Here is a 22,871-nt window from a genome sequence, read left to right as displayed (position 1 = left end):
CATTAACATACAAAACACACAATTGTTCCATAACTTAGCCTTGAGGCAAGGTTTCCCCAAATTATTGCTCTAATGAGATTTAAATTAAATTTTAAATTAAAATGTTGATTTAATTTGTGTGTCCCAATGATCCTAGGAGCTAAGTTGTCTGGGGCTTTATGACCCTGGCAGGGTCACCCATGTCAAACAGGTCCTAGGTGAGGGACCAGACAAAGCACGGCTCAAAGACCCCTTATGATGACGACAAACAATGGACTCAGTTTTCCCTTGCCGGGACGCGGGTCACCGGGGTCCACCTCTGGAGCCAGGCATGGAGGTGGGGCTCGAAAGCGAGTGCCTGGTGGCTGGGCCTGCACCCATGGGGCCCTGCCGGGCACAGCCTGAAAGGGTAACGTGGGTCCGCCTTCCCATGGGCTCAACACCTATGGGCGGGACTATAGGGGTCGGGTGCAGTGCGAGCTGGGCGGTGGCCGAAGGTGGGGACCTTGGTGATCCGATCCCTGGCTACAGAAGCTGGCTATAGGGACGTGGTATGTCACCTCTCTGGCAGGGAAGGAGCTCGAGCTGGTGTGCGAGGTCGAGAATTTCCGACTAGAAAAAGTCGGACTCGCCATTTTGGTACCAGTCCTCTTGAGAGGGGTTGGACTCTCTTCCACTCTGGAGTTGTTCACGGTGAGAGGCGCCGAGCAGGTGTGGGTATACTTATTGCCCCCTGGCTTGGGGCCTGTATGTTGAGGACCTTGCAGGCCCAAACGTATTGTGAGGGTCTGCTGGGAACGTTTTGCAGAATCCCCTCTCAGAAGGAGTTTCAACTCCCACCTCCCACAGAACTTTGCTCACGTTCAGGGGAGGCGGGGGACATCGAGTCAGAGTGGACCATGTTCAGGAGGAGCAGTGTGGTTTTCGTCCTGGCCATGGAACAATGGACCAGCTCTCGGCAAGGTCCTCGAGGGTGCATGGGAGTTCGCCCAACCAGTCTACATGTGTTTTGTGGACTTGGAGAAGGCGTTCCACCGTGTCCCTCGTGGAGACCTGTGGGGGGTGCTTCGGGAGTATGGGAGTATGGGGAACCTGATATGGGCTGTTCGGTCCCTGTACGACCGGAGTAAGAGTTTGGTCCGTATATCCGGCAGTAAGTCGGACTCGTTCCCGGTGAGGGTTGGACTCCGCCAAGGCTGCCCTTTGTCACCGATTCTGTTCATAACTTTTATGGAGAGAATTTCTAGGCGCAGCCGAGGCATAAAGGGGGTCCGGTTTGGTGTCCTCAGAATTGCATCTCTGCTTTTTGCAGATGATGTGGTTCTGTTGGCTTCATCAAGCCGTGATCTCCAACTTTCACAGGAGCGGTTCGCAGCCGACTGTGAAGCGGCTGGGATGAAAATCAGCACCTCCAAATCTTAGACCGTGGTCCTCAGTCGGATAAGGGTGGAGTGCCCTCTCCGTGTCGGGGATGAGATCCTGCCCCAAGTGGAGGAGTTCAAGTATCTTGGGGTCTTGTTCACGGGTGAGGGAAGAATGGAACGGGAGACAGGCGGATCGGTGCAGCATCTGCAGTGATGCGGACTTTGTATCAGCCCGTGGTAAAGAAGGAGCTAAGCCGAAAGGCGAAGCTCTCGATTTACCGGTTGATCTACGTTCCTACCCTCACCTATGGTCACAAGCTGTGGGTCGTGACCGAAAGAACAAGATCCCCGATACAAGCGGCCGGAATGAGTTTCCTCCGCAGGGTGTCCGTGATCTCCCTTAGAGATAGGGTGAGAAGCTCGGTCATCCGGGAGCCGCTGCTCCTCCACATCGAGAGGAGCCAGATTAGGTGACAGGGGAATCTGATTCGGATGCCTCACGGACGCCTCCCCGGTGATGTGTTCCGGGCACGTCCCACCGGATGACCCAGGACACGCTGGAGAGACTACGTCTTTCGGTTGGCCTGAGAACGCCTCGGGATCCCCCCGGAAGAGCTGGATGAAGTGGCTGGGGTGAGGGAAGTCTGGGCGTCCCTGCTAAAGCTACTGCCCCCGCGACCTGACCTCGGATAAGCGGTAGAAAATGGATGGATTTAATTTTTAAGTTATTTTAATGTAATTTTAAACGTAATTTAAATATAAATAGATGTATATATATATGTATATATATATATATTATTTTTTTTCTTCTGTTTTTTCCATTTGATCTAAAAATACAGTAAAGAATTACGTAAATTGTATTTCATTTTTTGGTGTTCATTTATTTTATTTTATAATGTCATTTATATTGATGTTCTATGTATTTTTTTATTTTCAATTAAATCATCGTTTGTTTTAATTAATTTTAGATTAAAATGTTAATTTGATTTTAAATTAAAGGTGTAATTTTCAATGTATTATAATAACTGTGTGTTTGTTCATTGTTTTTTCTTATCAGATGTTCTTTTATTTTTAATGTATTTTGTTAATTTGTTTCGTGTATTAATTGCATTTAAGTGTTATTTTCTAAATGGTTTTAATTTATTTAAAAGATTATTTTTACACAGTTTTCACAGAATGTAAATAGCAATTTCATTTCAATAAAATTTTTAATTTATCATTTAAAAATGTTTTCATTTAATTTTTATTTTATTAAAATGTTAATTTTAACATATTTTCATATAATTAGTCATTTTTTATTTGCTTTTACATTTATTTTTTTCATTAATTTTCATTGAACTTTAATTTTTTCATGTAATTTTTATGTATCTAGTAATTTCATTTTTAATTTAACTTACCTATACTTTTAATTGTAATTAATACTTTGCTGTATATAATATATATATATATATATATATATATATATATATATATAATACCTTGAGGAATTCTAATTAGACTTGTGCATATAAATGGATGTTAAAAGACAACGGATGGAGATTTATTACAACAAACATGAATCATTCGAATTTTGAAATTAAAAAAATCTGTATCTATTATTTTCATTTTTAAACACTGTTTGTAAACAACAGTAGCACTTACTTGATGCATGCGGGTCATGTGAATCATGATGCAAAGGCAGCATACCACCAGCAAGTCAACTCCGTGTAAGCCTCAGGCACACGTAATTAAAGCGGCTCAAAGTTCAAAACGTACAGCTCGCATGGACTTTCCATATTCACCGGAGTGTTTCAACAACAGGCACCTCAGCAACAGCTGCTGAAAAAGACACTGTGGCAGTATGCTATAAATATATTAGGCAGGTATTTGTAGGTCTTGTTTATTTAGATCACGGCACATTGTTTTGTTCCCACTTATGTGCAGTTTTGCGGTAAGGCAAAGGTAAAGTAGATAAAGTCATGTTGCAGGATTTTTGTGTTGTTACTGTTGCTGTAATTTTGTTGTCAAGTGCAAGGTTGCTGGCTCAGGAGGAATGAATACGTGGCCCCTTCCCCCCTCTGGCTATATATGTGTGAAGACCAAACTAGTTTCAGAGTCATATTTTACTGACGTGACCTTTGATCCCTGTCAGGCAACCATGTGCCTGGGTCATGTTTTGGTACAGGCACGTTGATATGCGTCTGTGTCGAGGCTCCAGGTCAACTGAGTTCATTCGAGGCAAGTGGGTGCGCTTGTTAACATTGACAAATCACCCATCCATCCATCCATCCATTTTGTACCGCTTATCCGAGGTCGGGTCGCGGGGGCAGTAGCTTTAGCAGGGACGCCCAAACTTCCCTCTCCCCAGCCACTTCATCCAGCTCTTCCGGGGGGATCCTGAGGCGTTCCCAGGCCAGCCGAAAGACGTAGTCTCTCCAGCGTGTCCTGGGTCATCAACAACAACAAATCACCCTTCTTTTTTAAAAAAACATATACATATATATATATATATATATATATATATATATATATATATATATATATATATATATACACACACACACACACACACACAGTATATCGGTTTGTGTGTGTATTCATAGAACGTATTTAAGATCCTGTTAATTAAATTCAGAATTTAGTTTTTTTTTTTTTAAATACATTTTACATATTTGAAGATAATTGTGGAAAATATGGTCAAAGACTGACAACTATGGAGTACTGAATTATGGATTCTTTTTCGGCATTTCAGTTGTCCTGCATCCGATGACCAGGGGCGGAGCCAGTGGGTGGCCAGGAGTGGCCGCGGCCACCCTAGACTGAAACTCGGCCACCTTGATGGCCAACCCCCTCATGTGTGTTTTTCTCAAAAAAAATCATTTGTTTCTAAACAGCCACAAGGAAGAACGGGAAAACATTTTCACTTTAAGGGTACTTTAAGTGGCGGCACGGTGGCCGACTGGTTAGAGCGTCAGCCTCACAGTTCTGAGGACCCGGGTTCAATCCCCGGCCCCGCCTGTGTGGAGTTTGCAGGTTCTCCCCGTGTCTGTGTGGGTTTTCTCCAGGCACTCCGGTTTCCTCCCACATCCCAAAAACATGCATTAATTGGAGACTCTAAAATTACCCGTAGGCATGACTGTGAGTGCAAATGGTTGTTTGTTTCTATGTGCCCTGCGATTGGCTGGCAACCAGTTCAGGGTGTACCCCGCCTCCTGCCCGATGACAGCTGGGATAGGCTCCAGCACGCCCGCGACCCTAGTGAGGAAAAGCGGCTCAGAAAATGGATGGATGGATGGGACTTTAAGTGTAAAAAGATATGCAATATTCATTTATGTGATTCTGCACTGTAACTTGTAGGGGGGAAAAAAACTGTTTTGGTGATTGATTTTCACCAAATACTGTATGTCGCGTTGTTCTTCTGTACATTTCAAATGGAGAAAAATATGTTTTCATTGAAAGGAAGAGGGGGGGGAAAGAATTAAGGGTAACTGCAGGGAAAAAGAATCTAAACTGAAAACATTAGAAAGCAATCTATAGACTTTTAGACTTATAGTTGCCATAGTGACGTGAAGAGCAGTAGTTTAAACAAGTTCATATGCAGAGAACATTTTTGTGACGAAGACAGTTGTTTATTTGAATTTAGTATGTTTGCTTCGGAATTGTTTGAAATTCATAGATTTTCACATCAATAAATCGGAGACTTTCTATTGAGCTTCAGCCTGTTAAAAATGCATATTGGTCAAGCTTCACTTATATTATTAATATATCAACTGCAAACAACAAAATATATGGGCTTGCCAACAGGATGGACAATGACAGCGTGGAAATGTTTGGCTAATGTTAGCATTTTATGAGCACATGGTGGACCTTTGCCTAGGAAGCTGATTGTTTACTGTTTAACAAATATATGTGTAATTTCTGTAAAAGTCTCATATCAATTCATATTTGAATATGATATAGTGGACATTTTAAGCTTGACAACATCCAATTACAGTTGTGCCTTGAGATACGACTTAAATTTGTTCCATGACCACCTTTGCAACTCAAAACACAGATCATTTTCCCCCATTGAAATCAATGGAAATGCAAGTAAGTTCCAATGTGGTTCTGATAAGCCAAATCGTAGCCTCAAATATTGAACGTTACAAAAATACAAAGTAATAGCATACCTAAATGTAAAGACTGCTAAACAGTTTAACAGTTTGTGAATTACGATCCTTCCAGGATGTGCTACTTGCCACTGGTGGGCAGTATAATACAGTCATGCAGAAACAAACGAAGAAGAGTTTCACAACTACTGTAAGTGATTCAATAAGCTGCTGTAATAATTTTTTTTTTTTTTTTGTAGAGGATAAAGAATATACGCCTGTGCGTATTGTCAGATTGTCTGTCTAGGTCTGCTGGCCGAAAAATTGGCCATAAACGTAAGTGTAAATATGTACTCTGCAAGTAGCCACTGTTTCAGTCTTCTTTGAAACACATTTTAAGAGACATTGCACTGGTATGTATGCAAATGTTTGGCCACTTATAATAAGACCTCGTAGTATCATTCGGCTCCATTTTCATGATGACTGACTGATTCTGATGAGGACAAAGTCAAAACACTTCATAGTAATAGCTACTAATAGATCTCTGACCATGTCAATCAAATGTGCTGCATTATAGTGGCTGGTGAGGGAATATGAAAAGTTGCGTGCATCACGATGAGGCTTATATGACAAACAGAGGAAGTGGTATTTCCCTTACGCACTTGTTTATGAGTATAGAGCTCCCAGTTCCAAATCCTCTCACTGTCATTGTTTATTTTATTTTATTTTGATGTGACATGAATAGTAGTTTATTCCCCATTAAAGGTCATTAAGGTCCACACTCGACTAACACATGTGTTGTGCAAGTGGCTCTTGCACCTTGTAATACTTAGATATGCGGCTGTGTGGTGGTGAGACAGGAAGCGGTGGGAACAGATAAGCAAAGGCAAGCGCAGGTGGAAAGTTGAGCCCTTGGTGTACGCATTAGCACGTGCTTTCAACATTCGACAAATGTATTGCTGTAAAACATAGACAATGAAAAACATGTAAAAAATAAATTCTAACTTGCATGCGCGGCACGGTGGGCGACTGGTTAGAGCGTCTGCCTCACAGTTCTGAGGACTGGGGTTCAATCCCCGGCCCCGCCTGTGTGGAGTTTGCATGTTCTCTCCCGTGCCTGCGTGGGTTTTCTCCGGGCACTCCGGTTTCCTCCCACATCCCAAAAACATGCGTGGTAGCTTGATTGAAGACTCAAAAATTGTTAGTCGGTGTGAATGTGAGTGCGAATGGTTGTTTGTTTATGTGTGCCCTGCGATTGGCTGGCGACCAGTTCAGGGCGTACCCCGCCTCCTGCCCGAAGATAGCTGGGATAAGCTCCAGCACTCCCACGACCCTAGTGTGGATAAGCGGCTCAGAAAATGGATGGATGGATGGATGGATGATTTGCGTGCTTTCCTTCACAAGAATAGGAGACATAAATAATAATAAAAAAAATAAAAAGTGTGTTTTAGATTTTTTTTTTACATTCACTATTCATTTATGGGACACTGTACAATAATGTTATGGATATTAAACATGTCCAATGAGTATTATTGATATTAACATAGATACTATACTATACTGTTCATATTATTCATATTTATACCTCTCGATTTGCTGCCATTGTTCAAAAATGACTGTAGAATGTGACAGTATGATTAATATGTTTACATTTTAATACTTCAATTACCGTACTGTAATGTCTTTTAATGTGCTATAGAACTAGTGTATTACAGTATATGCATATATTGAGTATTATGCATTTCAACAGTTTCATACATCGTATGTATTGGATTTATCATAATCCATTATTGCATCGCTCAGATACAATAATGTTATACTTTGCACCAATTGTACAAAAATTACTGTAGCAATATGAGACTATATTTCTTACACACTGCATATGAACATGCCACAGCCTTTAATTAATCTGGTTTTTTTTTTGCATTTTTTGTTTAGATTATGTTTACATTTTTATTTTTACTCAATGGTGCTCTTTGTTTTTTTACGTTGTTGATTCTTTCTCTATTATTAGTATGAGTGTATGTGTGAATATTGTTGCTGTGAAAATCTATCTATCCAGCTAACAATCCATCCATTTATCTACTGTATCTACCTATCAGAGCTCAGCGGTTCATCGAATTTTAACGTGTTTTCAATTTTGGCTTCTCACCATCACAAAAACATTACAATCGAAGAAAAATGCTGTAACTTGCTGTTTTGAAATCAACAATTAATTGTGTTTATTAATCGTAATCGTCCCTTCCTACTATCTGTTTTTGAGGGCTGGACTTTTAGACTTCGTAGACTTTCAGACTTTTACTGTGTTCTCGATTTGGCTTTCTACGATCATATAAGCATTATAATAGAAGACAAACGATTCTTGCGCTCGCCTGTATGCAAGTTCCTGCGCTGGCAACATGACTGTTTTAGACAAGTTTAGTTTTTGGATGTGTTACAATTGATTTCTGCATGATGCAAATTTTTACAGGAGTGCATGTAGGTTGGGTTTGTATTTGTATGTATTCTATTGCGATACTTTTTAATATATTATTAATATTATTGTTTACTTTTCACAAATTTATTTCTGATTGTTCTATTTAAACTTGACTTTTGGTAGTGAAATAAGCACTTAAGTTTTTAAATCAAGGAATTATTGTGTTTATTAATCGTGACCAAAGGTTGATTCATTGTACTCAAAATATTTTTACTACTATAATATCTATAATATCATATCTATCTGGCCATCAAAATAAAGACATTGTGAACGTGAGTTAGTGTATGAAGTGTACAGTGCATCGGTTTATCAAGTTTATCGGGTAAAATAACACCCTCAAGCCTTATAAAGAATCCATAACATAGCAAAGAAATCAGGTTTTGATCAATTATTAGGACGTGGGGCAGCGTAATACGTGTGGCGCATGATGAAACTTGTAAAGTGAGACTTGACGTGTGATTCTGGGCGAGTGTGCGGCCACAAGTTCAACATGTTCTCATTTTGCTCTCAGTATTTATAACTTGGTCAGCTGACCGCTCACTCGGAATGTTCCACTGCTCGGGGAGCTCGACGCAGCACTCCAAAACACGACGTTAACGATAACGAATGCAGCACAAATGGGGAAAAAGAAGTCAATGGAGTCCTTACATACGACGTTTGTGTTACACTGTGTAATTTTATGAACAGAGTGTTGGAATTAGGCCGATGTTTTTTTTTTTTCGCGACCACCCCGCCGTCCAGGAAATGGTACGGTCCTATGTTGAAATTCCGAGAATTGAGCAGCTCAGTTTCTTAGAACTGGATTCACAGAAGTGGAGTGGCTCGGATTTTCGAGGAAACTTTGACAAGGTTAGTTTTTTTTTTCTTCTCCCCTCACCACCCTTCCTCGCGTTCCCTTTTCCCCGCACAGAAGCACAACTTTAGGGTTGTCGTTTTCGGCCAGCTTGCTATTTTCACATTTCCCATGTTAAATAAAATTGAGAGAGTCCGTTTTTACAACCTTATTGATAGTTTGTGACTTTTTAGTGGTAGAAGTGTTGAATGCGTATTTTACTTGTTGACTTTGTGAACGGGCTTTTGCGCGGTTGAAAAAGTTGGGCGTTTGACTATGAATCGTAGCCACATTCTTTTTATGGACGCACTTACGCTTGCAAACTTTTTTACTACCCCGCTGTCACTAACTGTGGCGCAATCGGACCGGTCTGTCTGGTTCGAGCGTCTTTTTTACAGTCTGTACATTGTCGACTGAACTTAACACATGCGAGGAGACTTGTTTTCGTCCTCCGAACAGAATTTCAAGACAAACTACGAATGGCGCAGGCTGAACTTGAACGCACCGCTGTTGTGTTCAGTTCAGGGCCTAAGTTGCTTGGTGTGGCCCCCAAGTAACTACGCAGAAAAAGCAAAGCGTCCTTGAATGCAGCATCAACATGATCATTTTTTTTCTCTTAAAAAAATGGGGTTTGGTTGATTTATTCTCAGGTTGGGGTAGGGAGGAAAACATGTAGAGTTTAGGATTTAGTTAGAAAATTAGAAATGTGGGGTTCCTTTTTTTTACCCACTCCATCTATTATTTTTTTTATTCTATTTTTTATTTTGCAGTTAATATTCGAAATATTAAGGCAGTGGACTCATTGAGCATATGCAATAGCCTTTATCAGTACAGTAATAATCCTGTAATTAACTGTATTAAAAAAGATCAAGGCAAAGAGGTTGACAGTACTTTTTTCTACAATTTTACAATTGCGCCGCCTCCTGGTGAGAGAGTGCCAAGTGTCAACGCAATAGCTTCTTTATTACCACAAGATGCACAGATCCATCCATTGTCTTCCGCTTATCTGAGGTCGGGTCGCGGGGGCAGCAGCCTCAGCAGGGGAAGCCCAGACTTCCCTCTCCCCAGCCACTTCCTCTAGCTCTTCCGAGGTGATCCGGAGGCGTTCCCAGGCAAGCCGAGAGACGTAGCGGCTCTACTCTGAGCCCCTCCCGGATGACCGAGCTTCTCACCCTATCTCTAAGGGAGAGCCCGGACACCCTGCGGAGGAAACACATTTCGGCCGCTTCTATCCGGGATCTTGTTCTTTCGGTCACGACCCACAGCTTGTGACCATAGGTGAGGATAGGAACGTAGATCAACCGGTAAATCGAGAGCTTCGCCTTTCGGCTTAGCTCCTTCTTTACCACGGGCCGATACAAAGTCCGCATCACTGCAGATGCTGCACCGATCCGGCTGTCTCCCGTTCCATTCTTCCCTCACCGGTGAACAAGACCCCAAGATACTTGAGCTCCTCCACTTGGGGCAGGATCTCATCCCCGACACGGAGAGGGCACTCCACCCTTATCCGACTGAGGACCATGGTCTAAGATTTGGAGGTGCTGATTTTCATCCCAGCCGCTTCACAGTCGGCTGCGAACCGCTCCAGTGAAAGTTGGAGATCACGGCTTGATGAAGCCAACAGAACCACATCATCTGCAAAAAGCAGAGATGCAATTCTGAGGACACCAAACCGGACCCCCTTTATGCCTCGGCTGCGCCTAGAAATTCTCTCCATAAAAGTTATGAACAGAATCGGTGACAAAGGGCAGCCTCGGCGGAGTCCAACCCTCACCGGGAACGAGTCCGACTTACTGCTGGATATGCGGACCAAACTCTTACTCCGGTCGTACAGGGACCGAACAGCCCATATCAGGTTCCCCATACTCCCATACTCCCGAAGCACTCCCCACAGGACTCCACGAGGGACACGGTGGAACGCCTTCTCCAAGTCCACAAAACACATGTAGACTGGTTGGGCGAACTCCCATGCACCCTCGAGGACCTTGCCGAGACCTGGTCCATTGTTCCATGGCCAGGACGAAAACCACACTGCTCCTCCTGAATCTGAGATTTGACTTCCCGACGGACCCTCCTCTCCAGCACCCATGAATAGACCTTACCAGGGAGGCTGCGGAGTGTGATCCCCCTGTAGTTGGAACACACCCTCCTTTTGAAAAAGGGGGACCACCACCCCAGTCTGCCAATCCAGAGGCACTGTCCCCGATGTCTACGCGATGTTGCAGAGGCGTGTCAACCAGGACAGACCCACAACATCCAGAGCCTTTAGGAACTCCGAGCGAATCTCATCCACCCCCGGGGCCTTGCCACCGAGGAGATTTTTAACCACCTTGGTGACCTCAACCCCAGAGATAGGAGAGCCCGCCTCAGAGAACCCAGACTCTGCTTCCTCAAGGGAAACCGTGTCGGTGGAATTGAGGTCTTCGAAGAATTCTCCCCACCGATTCACAACGTCCCGAGTCGAGGTCAGCAGCGCCCCATCCCCAGTATACACAGTGTTGATGGTGCACGGCTTTCCCCTCCTGAGACGCCGGATGGTGGACCAGAATTTCCTCGAAGCCGCCCGGAAGTCATGCGCTATGGCCTCACCGAACTCCTCCCACGCCCGGGCTTTTGCCTCAGCGACAGCCAAAACCGCATTCCACTTGGCCAGCCGGTACCCATCAGCTGCCTCAGCTGTCCCACAGGCCAAAAAGGCCCGATAGGACTCCTTCTTTAGCTTGACAGCATCCCTCACCACTGGTGTCCACCAACGGGTTCGGGGATTGACGCCATGACAGGCACAGACTACCTTACGGCCACAGCTCCGGTCGGCCGCCTCGGCAATAGAGCCGCGGAACATGGTCACTCGGACTCAATGTCCCCCGCCTCTCCCAGGACCTGGGTGAAGTTCTGCCGGAGGTAGGAGTTGAAACTCCTTCTGGCGGGGGATTCTGCCAGACGTTCCCAGCAGACCCTCACAATACGTTTGGGCCTGCCACGTCGGACTGGCATCTTCCCCCACCATCGGAGCCAACTCACCACTAGGTGGTGATCAGTTGACAGGTCCGCCCCTCTCTTTACCCGAGTGTCCAAGACATGCGGCCGCAAGTCCGATGACACGACCACAAAGTCGATCATCGAACGGCGACCTAGGGTGTCCTGGTGCCAAGTGCACGTGTGGACACCCTTATGCTTGAACATGGTGTTCGTTATGGACAATCCGTGGTGGGCACAGAAGTCCAATAACAGAACACCACTCGGGTTCTGATCGGGGGGCGCCGTTTCTCCCAATCACGCCCTTCCAGGTCTCACTGTCATTGCCCACGTGAGCATTGAAGTCCCCCAGCAGAACGATGGAGTCCCCAGCGGGAGCGCTCTCCAGCACCCCCTCTAAGGACTCCAAAAAGGGCGGGTACTCTGAACTGCTATTTGGTGCATAGGCACAAACAACAGTCAGAAGCCATCCCCCCACCCGAAGGCGGAGAGGGGCTACCCTCTCGTCCACCGGGGTGAACCCCAATGTACAGGGGCCAAGCCGGGGGGCAATAAGTATACCCACACCTGCTCGGCGCCTCTCACCGTGGGCAACTCCAGAGTGGAAAAGAGTCCAACACCTCTCGAGAGGACTGGTACCAGAGCCCAAGCTGTGTGTGGAGGCAAGCCCGACTATATCTAGTCGGAACTTCTCAACCTCACACACCAGCTCGGGCTCCTTCCCTGCCAGAGAGGTGACATTCCACGTCCCTCGAGCCAGCTTCTGTAGCCGGGGATCGGATCGCCAAGGTCCCTGCCTTCGGCCACCGCCCAGCTCACACTGCACTGCGCTGTGCCCGGCCGGGCCACATGGGTGCAGGCACGGCCACCAGGCGCTCGCCTTCGAGCCCCACCTTCAGGCCTGGTTCCAGAGGGAGGCCCCGGTGACCCGTGTCCAGGCAAGGGAAACCTAGATCCATATATTTTGTTTTTGTCTTCATGGGTATGCACACAGTGAGGAAATTTATCGCAGCATAACATAGCAATCGGAAGTTACTATGGAAATATGCCTCCTAATCGCTGTCTGTTGTAATCAAAGTGTATCGTGGTCTTATTAGCTTTGCCTTGTCATCGCTCTTCTTGTCTGAGAAAAATAAGAAAAGTTCAGTATTGCAGAATTTGTCCTAACATCAAATTGTTTTGAGTTCAAATCTTTAAGGAAAAAAAAACTGCTTTAAAACAAGAAAAACACACAAAACAGTCTATAATGTGACAGAAAAATATTTGGTTATTTATTACTAATGCTCTTTTTTAGACCCTCAATCCTGTCTTAATGTCTTCAAGGAGTAAAGTACATGAGCATAAAAAACTTCAAACCTAAAAACAAAATAAAGGTTGTTATTATAACTTTAATGTTGTTTTCTTAGGAGGTTGGAGGATTTTTTTATGCATATGTACTTGGTTGGATGTATTTTATTGTTTGAATAAATACAATGGAGACCAGCCAAGGATGTACCCTGCCTTGACTCAGCTGGGATTAGCTTCAGCTCACCTGTGCTTCTAGTTAGGATAAACAGTATAGAAAATGGATGGAAAATAGAACAATGAATATGAAGTAAATTAGCATATACGTAGACACACTGCTGCTCAAAATTTGGAGTCACTAGAAAATGTTGCTACTTTTGAAAGAAAATTATTTTTTCAGTTATGATATCATTAAATAAATCAGAAATACAGCCTAGAAATTATGACGTGTTAAAAAAAAACAAGACATTTCTAAGACATTTATGACCCCCAAACCTTTGGAGGATAGCATATGTATTAGTGCTGCGGCTATCGAATATTTTTAGAATCGATTATGCTACCGATTAGACCATCAAATAATCGAATAATCAAAACGGTGCAGGCGTTATTATTTTCCACTTGGGGTCAGCATTTTAACATTCTATTATCTGTGACTTTGAGTGTGTATGGCTTTAAAATGTCAACCAGGCGAGTGACATGGGTGTCAGCCTACGAGAGTGTGGAGTCGGCTGTTGTGAACTTAGGTTCGCGGCTGGCTGTTAAGTGGCTAACCGTTAGCCAGTTAGTGCGTCAAACTATTCAAGTTAACTCGATTAATCGTTCCAGTCATATCGACAGCGTATTGTATGGAAAACAGGGAATTGTCTGGCTGACCCAAAATTTAACAGAACAAGAACAACATTTGTGTTGAACCTTTTGTTCCTTTTGCTCAGTTTTCACAGTACGGCCATGACTGCAAATGGGTGTGTTCAATTTACGCGCCATGCAGGTGATGTCCTGCTCAACTTCAACCGCCTCCGCAGCAGGAATCTCCTGACTGATGTCACCATTCAAGTGGACGGACAGCATTTTTATGCTCACAAGGCCATCTTGGTGGCCTGCAGGTAATGCAGAATCGCAACCGGGCCGCAGGGAGCAATGTGAATAATGTTAACAATGACCCTGACTCCTGTGCTTTCTTTCTAGTGGTTTCTTTTATTCGGTCTTCATGAACCCAGGGAACACAAACCTCAGTGTCATCAGCTTAGACTCCAAAATAGACCCCAAGAGTTTCTCAAACCTCCTGGACTTCATGTACACGTCCTTTCTGAACCTGACGGACAGCATGCTGGTGGGCACCATGAACACTGCCCTGTACCTCCAGATGGAGCATGTGGCTGACACCTGCCAGAGGTTCATCAAGTCCAGGTAACCATAGCAGCACACATGGTATACACGCAGGGGTGTCAAACCCATTGTTGTCGTGGGCCACATTGTAGTTAGTTTCCTTCAGAGGGCAGTTGTGACTGAGAAACTATATACAGTAAATGTTTAATTGTGTCATCCTATTATTTTCATGTAATGTATGAAATACAATTATTATATATTTTTTTCATGCTGCTTTGATTATGGTTGCTTTGTAAATGTCTCCATGCTGAAACAGCCACACTTAGTACTATTTAAAGAATAAACAAATAAAAATAAAAACATTACAAAATATTACTTTAGAATATATTTTTTAAATTAGAAACAATTATGACCTTTTGATAGATAACTGCTAATAATTCAAATACTCATCAGTAAAATTAATTGATTTTCAAAAGGAAATTCAGTGGACCATGTCTCTACTGTTATTGATCAAATTATATGAAAATGACACAATATACACAGCAAAGTGATGGGCAGCTAGTTTTGAAATCCGAAGTCTGGGATAATTATTTGTTCAGCTATTGTTAAAGTTCCTGTTAAAGGGGTTTTGGTCACAAAAATGCTAATTGGAAATTTTGGTAAAAATTTTACACGACTGGCTAGCACATCTGCCTCACAGTTCTGAGGACCAGGATTCAAATCCCGGCCCCGCCTGTGTGGAGTTTGCATGTTCTCCCCGTGCCTGCGTGGGTTTTCTTTGTGTACTGCGGTTTCCTCCCACGTCCCAAAAAACATGCATGGTAGGTTAATTGAAGACTCTAAATTGCCCATAGGTGTGAATGTGAGTATGAATGGTTGTTTGTTTCTATGTGCCCTGCGATTGGCTAGCAACCAGTTCAGACTGTAGAAGATGGCTGGGATAGGCTCCAGCATGCCTGCGACCCTAGTGAGGATAAGCGGTATGGAAAATGGATGGATTTGAGCAAGAATCATGGAAGTTGAGACATGTGATTTGCTTTCGTCGGCCACATAAAATGATGTGAAATTAGATCTAGCCCCCGGGGCCTTGAGTTTGACACACGTTGTATAAAGTAATTCCTCGCATATTCGCAGTTCACTATTCACAAATTCGCCTATTGGCATTTTTTGTCCCCTGTGGAATCTCTGCTATTCCCTGAAAAACTCAACTGGCCCTGTCTAAATAGGAATTGATCTCAAGGAAGTGCAATGGTGCATTGAGAAGTTTAATTCGTTCTGTGACCCTCTTTACTCAAAGCACTCATATCTCAAATCATCTTTCCTTATTCCACCCCCCACCAAAAAATAATGTCCTTTGTTTCAAATAATCTCTATCCTATTATGTTATAAAAATATACGGTAATGGCATAATTACATTTAAAGAATGTAAAGCAGTAAATGTTTTTGCTGCATTTTTTTGCTTCAATTCAGTGGACATCGTGCTGCTCCTTGTGGTGTGTGAAACCTGGCCACGAGGGGGCAGTATAATACAGACACCATTTGTGTTCAAATGTCTGTTGCTAAATAGTTATAACATTGTGACACTGAGGCTATTCTTTAGCCCGTCTACGACATTTTGCATTGTTTGTTAGCATTAAGCTAAGCAGACTTAAAGCCATGTGGCTGTTTTAAATACACCACGTGTAATGATCTTCAAGTGGAAGTGCCAATAACCAGCTTGAAACCTGCCAAACCTGCGCTTGTTGTGAAGTGAATTGAGTTCACTGCAACCGTACACCACTCATATCTCAAGTTTTTGCTCGCAAGTCAAAGCAAAAAAAAAAATTGTCCTAACAACGGCTCGTATCACGTATAGACATTGACTAACGTATTTAATGGAAATTCCTGAATTAATGGAAACACAAATCTTCTGAAGTGGAATCAGTGACATGTGCTGGATTATGTTTCCCCAGGCCGTCTTTAAATGTGGATGTTGAAGAAGTGCAGACCGGCATGTTACCCATGGCTGACCAACTCTCCACATTGAGGCCCATTCATGTGACAGAGTTAGATCTAAAAAACAGATACACAGCTACTTTGCCCCCTCTTCAGGAGGGCAGGGGTTACAGTGTTTTCCGGGGTATCAACACCTCCGGCTCCTATCACGTGTATGGTGATCGTCACATCCCTGCTGGCAAGCCCGAAAGTTCCCAACGAATCGGGACCCCTCCCAGAGTATCTTCATTGTCGCAGAAACCATTTTTGCAAGTCCCCAGCACCAACGTGCCTCTCAAGGAGTCCTCGGCCATAATCAATCACCCTGGTTTCCACCCCACTATTATTCGACCGGGACCCGCCACCCACATGGAGGAAGACAGTGTCCAGCACCCTGTTACTAACTGCCGAAGATCATCTCAAAGTTTCGGGAAAGGTGTAATATGCAGCCCTCAGAGCCCCCTCAGATCCGACTGCCAGCCCAACTCGCCCACCGAGTCGAGCAGCAGTAGAAATGCGACCTTGTGCCTCAAACAGCCCCCTGATTGCCCCAAAGAAGCCAAGGTGCGAAACTGGAAGAAGTACAAATTCATTGTAATGAACCAAACCCAAGTGAACAAGGAAACTGAGGCTCCCAGTGGAAGCCCCGAAAGCGGATCCCCTTCGCTTAGTCCCTGCAGGGGCAGCGAGAGGGAACCCCAAATGGTAGAAGCAGCCAGTGAACACAGAGAAGAAAATCCCCTGACTGTTGACAGGTAAGATTACATATATCCACTGTCAGCTACACAGAGTTCATTTTAGTTGAAGAGATCCAAAAACACTGGAAGGTTTTGGAAACAAATTGCTATCTACTATATCAGTGGTCAAAAATGAGACAGAGGTTTTATTGTACCACCCGCAAAAAAAAGGACAATTTAATATTATTGAAAGCCACTGTATTATTACGTCACAGTTTGAACATTAACACTGTGCTTAAATACAGGATTTTTTTTTAATGTACTTCAATGATTGATGGTTAAATTATTCAATTAACAATCAAAAGTTAAATAAAAAAATACAGTTTATAAAAGGAACAGTTCTTAAAGATTGAATACAAATGTAATGGACTTAAAAGGTAAATACATCTCAACTGTACTTAAATGTAAAATATAAAGCTAGTTTAACATTATTCGCAGCTGAAACAAAGGGTTGTACATCAATAAAAAATTAACATAAGACAATTGAACATAATATAATTTAAATAGTAAAGCATAACTCCAGTAAGACACTAAAATGAGGGCTCAAGTCTTGTGCTGTGTTGAATGCCAATGAATAAAAATGGGGAGCAGGGAATGGGTGAATGATTCCCACCACAGCTTGAGGAACTTTCAAATCATGAATGGCCTTCCTTCTCCTCTTCCAGCCACCGCAAATGTTCCTCCTGTGGTTGCGATAGCCCTCAACAAGTGGAGACCACTCACCTCTTTCCCGACGACTCTTACTGCAGGGAATCGAAGTTCTCTCCATCAAGCTCTGGTAAGTACAACCTGGCCCCCCTCCATATTCTAAAGTATTTACACGCTGTCTAAAAAAAAAAAAAAAAAAGCCCTAATGACGACATATCTTTTGCTCACAGAGGGCTTCCCGGAAGAAGATTCCCCTAAAGATCACACGGGCCAGGTCCACAGAAAGAAGCCGTACAAGTGCGACTGTTGCCAGGCTGCCTTCCGATACAAGGGCAACCTAGCCAGCCACAAGACTGTTCATACAGGTAAGCAGTTATGAAGTGTAAAAACAGAACACGATATACAGCAAATATGAAAGGTCTACATACCCCTCTTCAAATGCCAGGTTTTTGTAATAGAAAAAAATAGAGACCAATATAAATCTTTTCAAAACCTTTTCTACTGTTAATGTGACCGATAACCTGTACAACTAAATTTACTGTAGTTAGATTTAAAACTCTTTTTGAGAGAAATAAAAATAAACAACTGAAATCTCTTGGGCTGTTGCTCTGTTCAGAATTAACCACACAGATTCAAACTCACGTTAAATGAGTCAGCACACACCTGCCACCATTTAAACCCTAAATAACCCTAAATGAATTTCAGATGTTCTAGTAAAATGTAAGGAAAAGCCTACTAGAAAATGTGAAACATATACAGTATGAGGTTATTTCGAGGCACTTTAAATGGTGGCAAGTGCCATTAAACATGAGTTTTAATGTAATTGGTTAATTCTGACTGCAGCTCATTCCAGTTAGGAGTCTTGTGCACACTTGTGCAACCACATTATTTCAGTCATTTATTTTACTTCCGCTCTCAAAAAGATTTTAAAAATGATTTATTATTATTATTTATTTTATTATTACTATTATTAATTACATTTAATTCAAAGCAAAAATCTGGCATTTGAACAGGGATGTGAAGACTTTTTATATCCGTTGAATACAGGTGAGAGAGATTTCTGCTTAGATTCATTCATTGCTTGTATAAAAATCATCTATTTTATACATACAAACTATAAACCAAAGTTGTTGTTACTGTAGGTGCAAAGCCATACTGCTGCAACATCTGTGGCGCTCAGTTTAACCGGCCAGCTAATCTGAAGACACACACTCGCATCCACTCTGGGGAGAAGCCATACAAGTGCGACACATGTGGTTCCAGATTTGTCCAGGTGAGAAACTCTTCCAGACCTTTCCCAATGTATTCTTATATTCCAGAGAAGTAACACTTCTCTGCCGACGACTTAACAGAGTGTGTTTAGCTTCATCCTAGACTGGCATACTTTACCATACTACTGTCAAATTCATAAATAATGATTTAGAATTCTACACCAAAATGTTCAACCAAACCATATAATTTCGTCAAGCAAAAGTCCCCACACTTAATGCGAAGATATAATGCGAAACACCATAGACTGGCTAACAGAAATTAGGATAGTTGTGATGGGCCTTATAAACCTTTTCCACAACTGTTACTAATAAATGAACTTACTCAGTATGAAATCAGGACCTGAAGGTCCAGGGATTGAAGAAGGGATCCAACAAACACGCCGGGTTCCCTCTCGTCATTGTCAGAGTCAATCCCGTTGCCGGGGGGCTGTTCAGCAATGATGCCGGCTTTCGCGAAAGCTCGGACAACAGTCAAAGCAGATACCTTAGCCCAAGCATCCACAATCCATTCACATATGGTGGCGTAACTCGCCCGGCGTTGCCTCCCAGTCTTAGTTGCACTTGGTTTTTCACAGCGGCTGTGAGATGGGCGCGCATGGAGTCACAGATCAACAGGGACGGTGACGCATGGAAAAAAAACATGTGCCCCGTTGTGCATATCGCTACCGTGGTGGTCCCCTTCTTCTCTACAGTGTGGTTCACCGGGATGTCGAAAGTGAGCGGCACATCGTCCATGTTGGTAATGTGGTTGGGCTGGATGTGTTTGTTGGCAATCTTTTTAGTGCAGTAGGAGCGGAAGATGGCCACCGTTTCCTTGTAATCCGCCGGAAATTGCTGCAACCACGGTAGTCCTTGGCCGGATGGATAGATGGCGCCGTTTCATAAAACGAAAGCACCAAGACAGACCGCCTTGAAAATGTTAGATTTAATTTCTTCTGCAAGCGTCGAATGGTGACTGTAGAGACGCTTCTTCCGGCTGGTCTTTGCTCATTAATCCATTGCTCCAGTTGGTCTTCCAACTCTGGCCACCTCGCCTTGTTTCCGCGGAAACTCAGCTTCGTCTTCTTGACTTGGCGAAGCTCGTTTTACTGCTCCTCGACTTGCGAACCACGGATTCGTTGATCTTGAATTCTCTCGCGGCTGTGCTTCGTAAGCGTGTCTCTTCGTAGGTGCCATTTTCGGGGGTCATTAGCCAAACCGATGCACACACCGGAACTATATACCTACTGGGGGCGTGTCTTTAGCGTCCTCTGTCACGCGCACCCTTCCCCCTTTACGCCCGCATCCTGTCCTCAGTCACGTCCGCCTTCCTCTATATAAGCAGCGTGTCGGCAGGAAATGCTCCCAGTCAGTCAAGCGGAGCGCTCATCGAAGTCACACATTTACAGATTTTGGAACTCTGTGCACACATAAGGCGTGCCGCATTATAAGGCGCCCGTCCATTTTGGAGAAAATTTAAGACTTTTAAGTGCAATTTATGGTCGTGAAAATACGGTAATAAAGTGAAATTGGAGAATTATCACATTAAGTGGTTGGGAATGACTGTTCGACATTACTACACTGTTGAAATTATGATTATTTTGTTGTTTTTTGGCAGGTGGCCCACCTTCGCGCCCATGTGTTAATTCACACAGGAGAAAAGCCATACCCTTGTGAAATCTGTGGGACTCACTTTCGCCACTTACAGACCCTGAAGAGTCACATGCGCATTCATACTGGAGAGAAGCCTTATCATGTAAGTTTGCCAGTCAAATCTCCATTCCTTATCCACTGTGTACCGCTGAGAAGAAACGAGTCATACCATTTCTGACAAGTGGTAATCCAAATAGATAATGGAAAGGATCTGAGCAGGCATGGAATTTATGCACAACTAAGGGTTGCAAAGGGGTGGAAAATATCCGATAAACTTCCAGAAGGTATCCTATCCAAGCATAAATATGAACACCTTTAACAGTACAGTATCAAAACCAACTAAAATATGCCTAGATTAAAAATAAATTTCATGAGCAAGATTCTACCAACTGCATGTGATATGACTACTTTTCCGGTGATGGTCATCTGACCGGAGTGAGCAAAACTGTGGTTACCGCTAACGCTAATGCTGGTTCAACTGCGTGAGAAAAGGTCAGCAGTATGTGAGCATTTCAGCCACCCAGTTGAGATGGAAATTGCATAGTCGACAGACATTTTGCTGTAAGCGCTTTAAAAAAAAAATAAAAACATTGAACATCTTATCTTAATGCACTTTCAAAGATACCATCCCGAATATAAGTAATACATAACATATAAACATTTTTCAACAAATTTGTTTGTAGGAACTTATTGAAGTGTTAAATATTATCTTTGTTCTTTCTAATCAACCGGACTTGCTTGAAATCTGCTTGTTGTAGTCAGGATTTATCCAACGTTCAATTTGATAGGTTTCCAATGGAAAGTTTTCTGCTTTGGAAATTTTCGGGAATTTCACAACCCTCTCCAACAATGCCAGTCTAAATTGTGCCTTTTGTTCCTCAGTGTGAAAAGTGTGACCTCCACTTCAGACACAAGAGTCAGCTGAGGCTTCATCTCCGACAGAAGCACGGCGCCATCACTAACACCAAGGCGCAGTACCGCCCCACATCCGGCAGCCTGCCCTGCTGACTGCACAGCCTCCTTTGTTTGTTCTTTTCCCCCCTCTCCATCGGCCAATGTATTGTAAAAACAAAACAAACAAAAAAAACAAAACAAAAAACTATTTTTGTAATCCAAAGAACCATATTTTGTCAATGTTTGACAATTTCAACTATTTCAGAGTTTATATTTGACCACCTCAAACAACAATGTACATTTTGGACTGTGAATTTGAACACATGGTTTTCTCGGTAGCCCAATTTTACCATTGAATGGCAGGATTCTTTTCAACACAAAATTACTGTTAGTTTGCTCCAGTATTGGTACGAGTTTGCCCACAAACGTCGTCATTTATATTTTGTAAATGAGATTGCCATCTGCTGGCAGAGCATGGATATCTTGCCCATGAGTTTTACTGAAGGACAGTGACGCAAGATGCTTGTTATTGTCACTTCTGGTACATATTTTTGTGTGTACAGATTGACATCCCTTTGTATTTTTTTTTGTATGTACAGTATAATCTTTTCATAAGCCATCAATGGTATTTTGCACACACATTGCTGTTATTCAGAATGTCTTCATACTATTCAGATGTTTTTTTCTAATGTTACTAATATGTTAAAATGTTTTGTTAACGCATGTCCCCTGTCCTTGATGCAGTTAAAAAAAATATTTATTTATATTCAACCTTGCCATATGGTCCCAATTCTGGTGCTGTACAATGTGTATTATTGTGCCTTATATTCAAACGTTTTATTGGCTACTGTCTCTGACTTTTAATGTAAATGCTATGTACATTAATGCTTTTTGTTAGTTGTGCACTGTATGCCGCTCTTAAAAATGCAGACAAGCTAAAACATGCTCAGGAATATTGCCTATATGTAATCACATCTTTGTAACTGCAGAATACATAATATATATTTATATTTATGAAATAGAAATAAATATGCATACCGCAACATCTGGAACACCTTCTTATTACACAGCCTACTTAAGACTACTGTTTTGGTGGTAATAAGGCCAATTAACTATTCTTGATCCAAAGTTTATAAAATTATGCAATTTACTGTTTAACTTACTTATAGTTAAGTAAGATAAGTAGTTGCCATTGTAATTATTTTACATTTACATTTCACAATTTTTTTTCATGAGAAACTTGCTACTGTGGCAGAAAAAAAAAGGTTGGGGAAACTTTTACTTGGTTAAAAAAATGATCGTTGAAAACAAAACAAAAAAGTCTTTGGCCCCATCTCATGCCTCTAAAATTATATTCAGAAAACCACTGCACCTGAGGAAAAACAAACAGTCAGAAGCAGAAGGCCTGACT

General features: G+C 42.7%; 1 protein-coding gene across 2 annotated transcripts; it reads left to right on the top strand.

Annotated features, from left to right (window-relative positions):
- Window positions 1–8,645: 8,645 nt before the first annotated feature.
- bcl6ab (BCL6A transcription repressor b) lies at window positions 8,646–22,507 on the top strand. 2 transcript variants are annotated; one of them, XM_061694007.1, is made up of 9 exons: window positions 8,646–8,735; window positions 13,911–14,081; window positions 14,164–14,385; window positions 16,257–17,033; window positions 17,681–17,793; window positions 17,894–18,028; window positions 18,806–18,936; window positions 20,532–20,669; window positions 21,449–22,507. In XM_061694007.1, the coding sequence occupies exons 2-9, from the start codon at window positions 13,927–13,929 to the stop codon at window positions 21,572–21,574; spliced, it is 1,797 nt and encodes a 598-aa protein (XP_061549991.1). In that variant the 5' UTR covers window positions 8,646–8,735; window positions 13,911–13,926; the 3' UTR covers window positions 21,575–22,507. The 2 variants fall into 2 exon arrangements, with proteins under 2 accessions (XP_061549991.1, XP_061549992.1); XM_061694008.1 differs by lacking the exons at window positions 20,532–20,669; window positions 21,449–22,507 and adding an exon at window positions 19,510–19,602.
- The last annotated feature ends 364 nt before the right edge of the window (window positions 22,508–22,871 follow it).

The sequence above is a fragment of the Phycodurus eques genome, chromosome 13 (assembly GCF_024500275.1).
Source record: "Phycodurus eques isolate BA_2022a chromosome 13, UOR_Pequ_1.1, whole genome shotgun sequence".
Classification (NCBI taxonomy): domain Eukaryota; kingdom Metazoa; phylum Chordata; class Actinopteri; order Syngnathiformes; family Syngnathidae; genus Phycodurus; species Phycodurus eques.
This window is presented reverse-complemented; position numbering and strand designations above follow the sequence as displayed.

Coding starts and splice junctions, on each gene's coding strand:
- bcl6ab (XM_061694007.1), top strand. CDS start 13,927: ATGACTGCAAATGGGTGTGTTCAATTTACGCGCCATGCAGGTGATGTC. Junction 14,386..16,256: donor CAGAGGTTCATCAAGTCCAG/GTAACCATAGCA, acceptor ATGTTTCCCCAG/GCCGTCTTTAAATGTGGATG. Junction 20,670..21,448: donor CTGGAGAGAAGCCTTATCAT/GTAAGTTTGCCA, acceptor TTTGTTCCTCAG/TGTGAAAAGTGTGACCTCCA.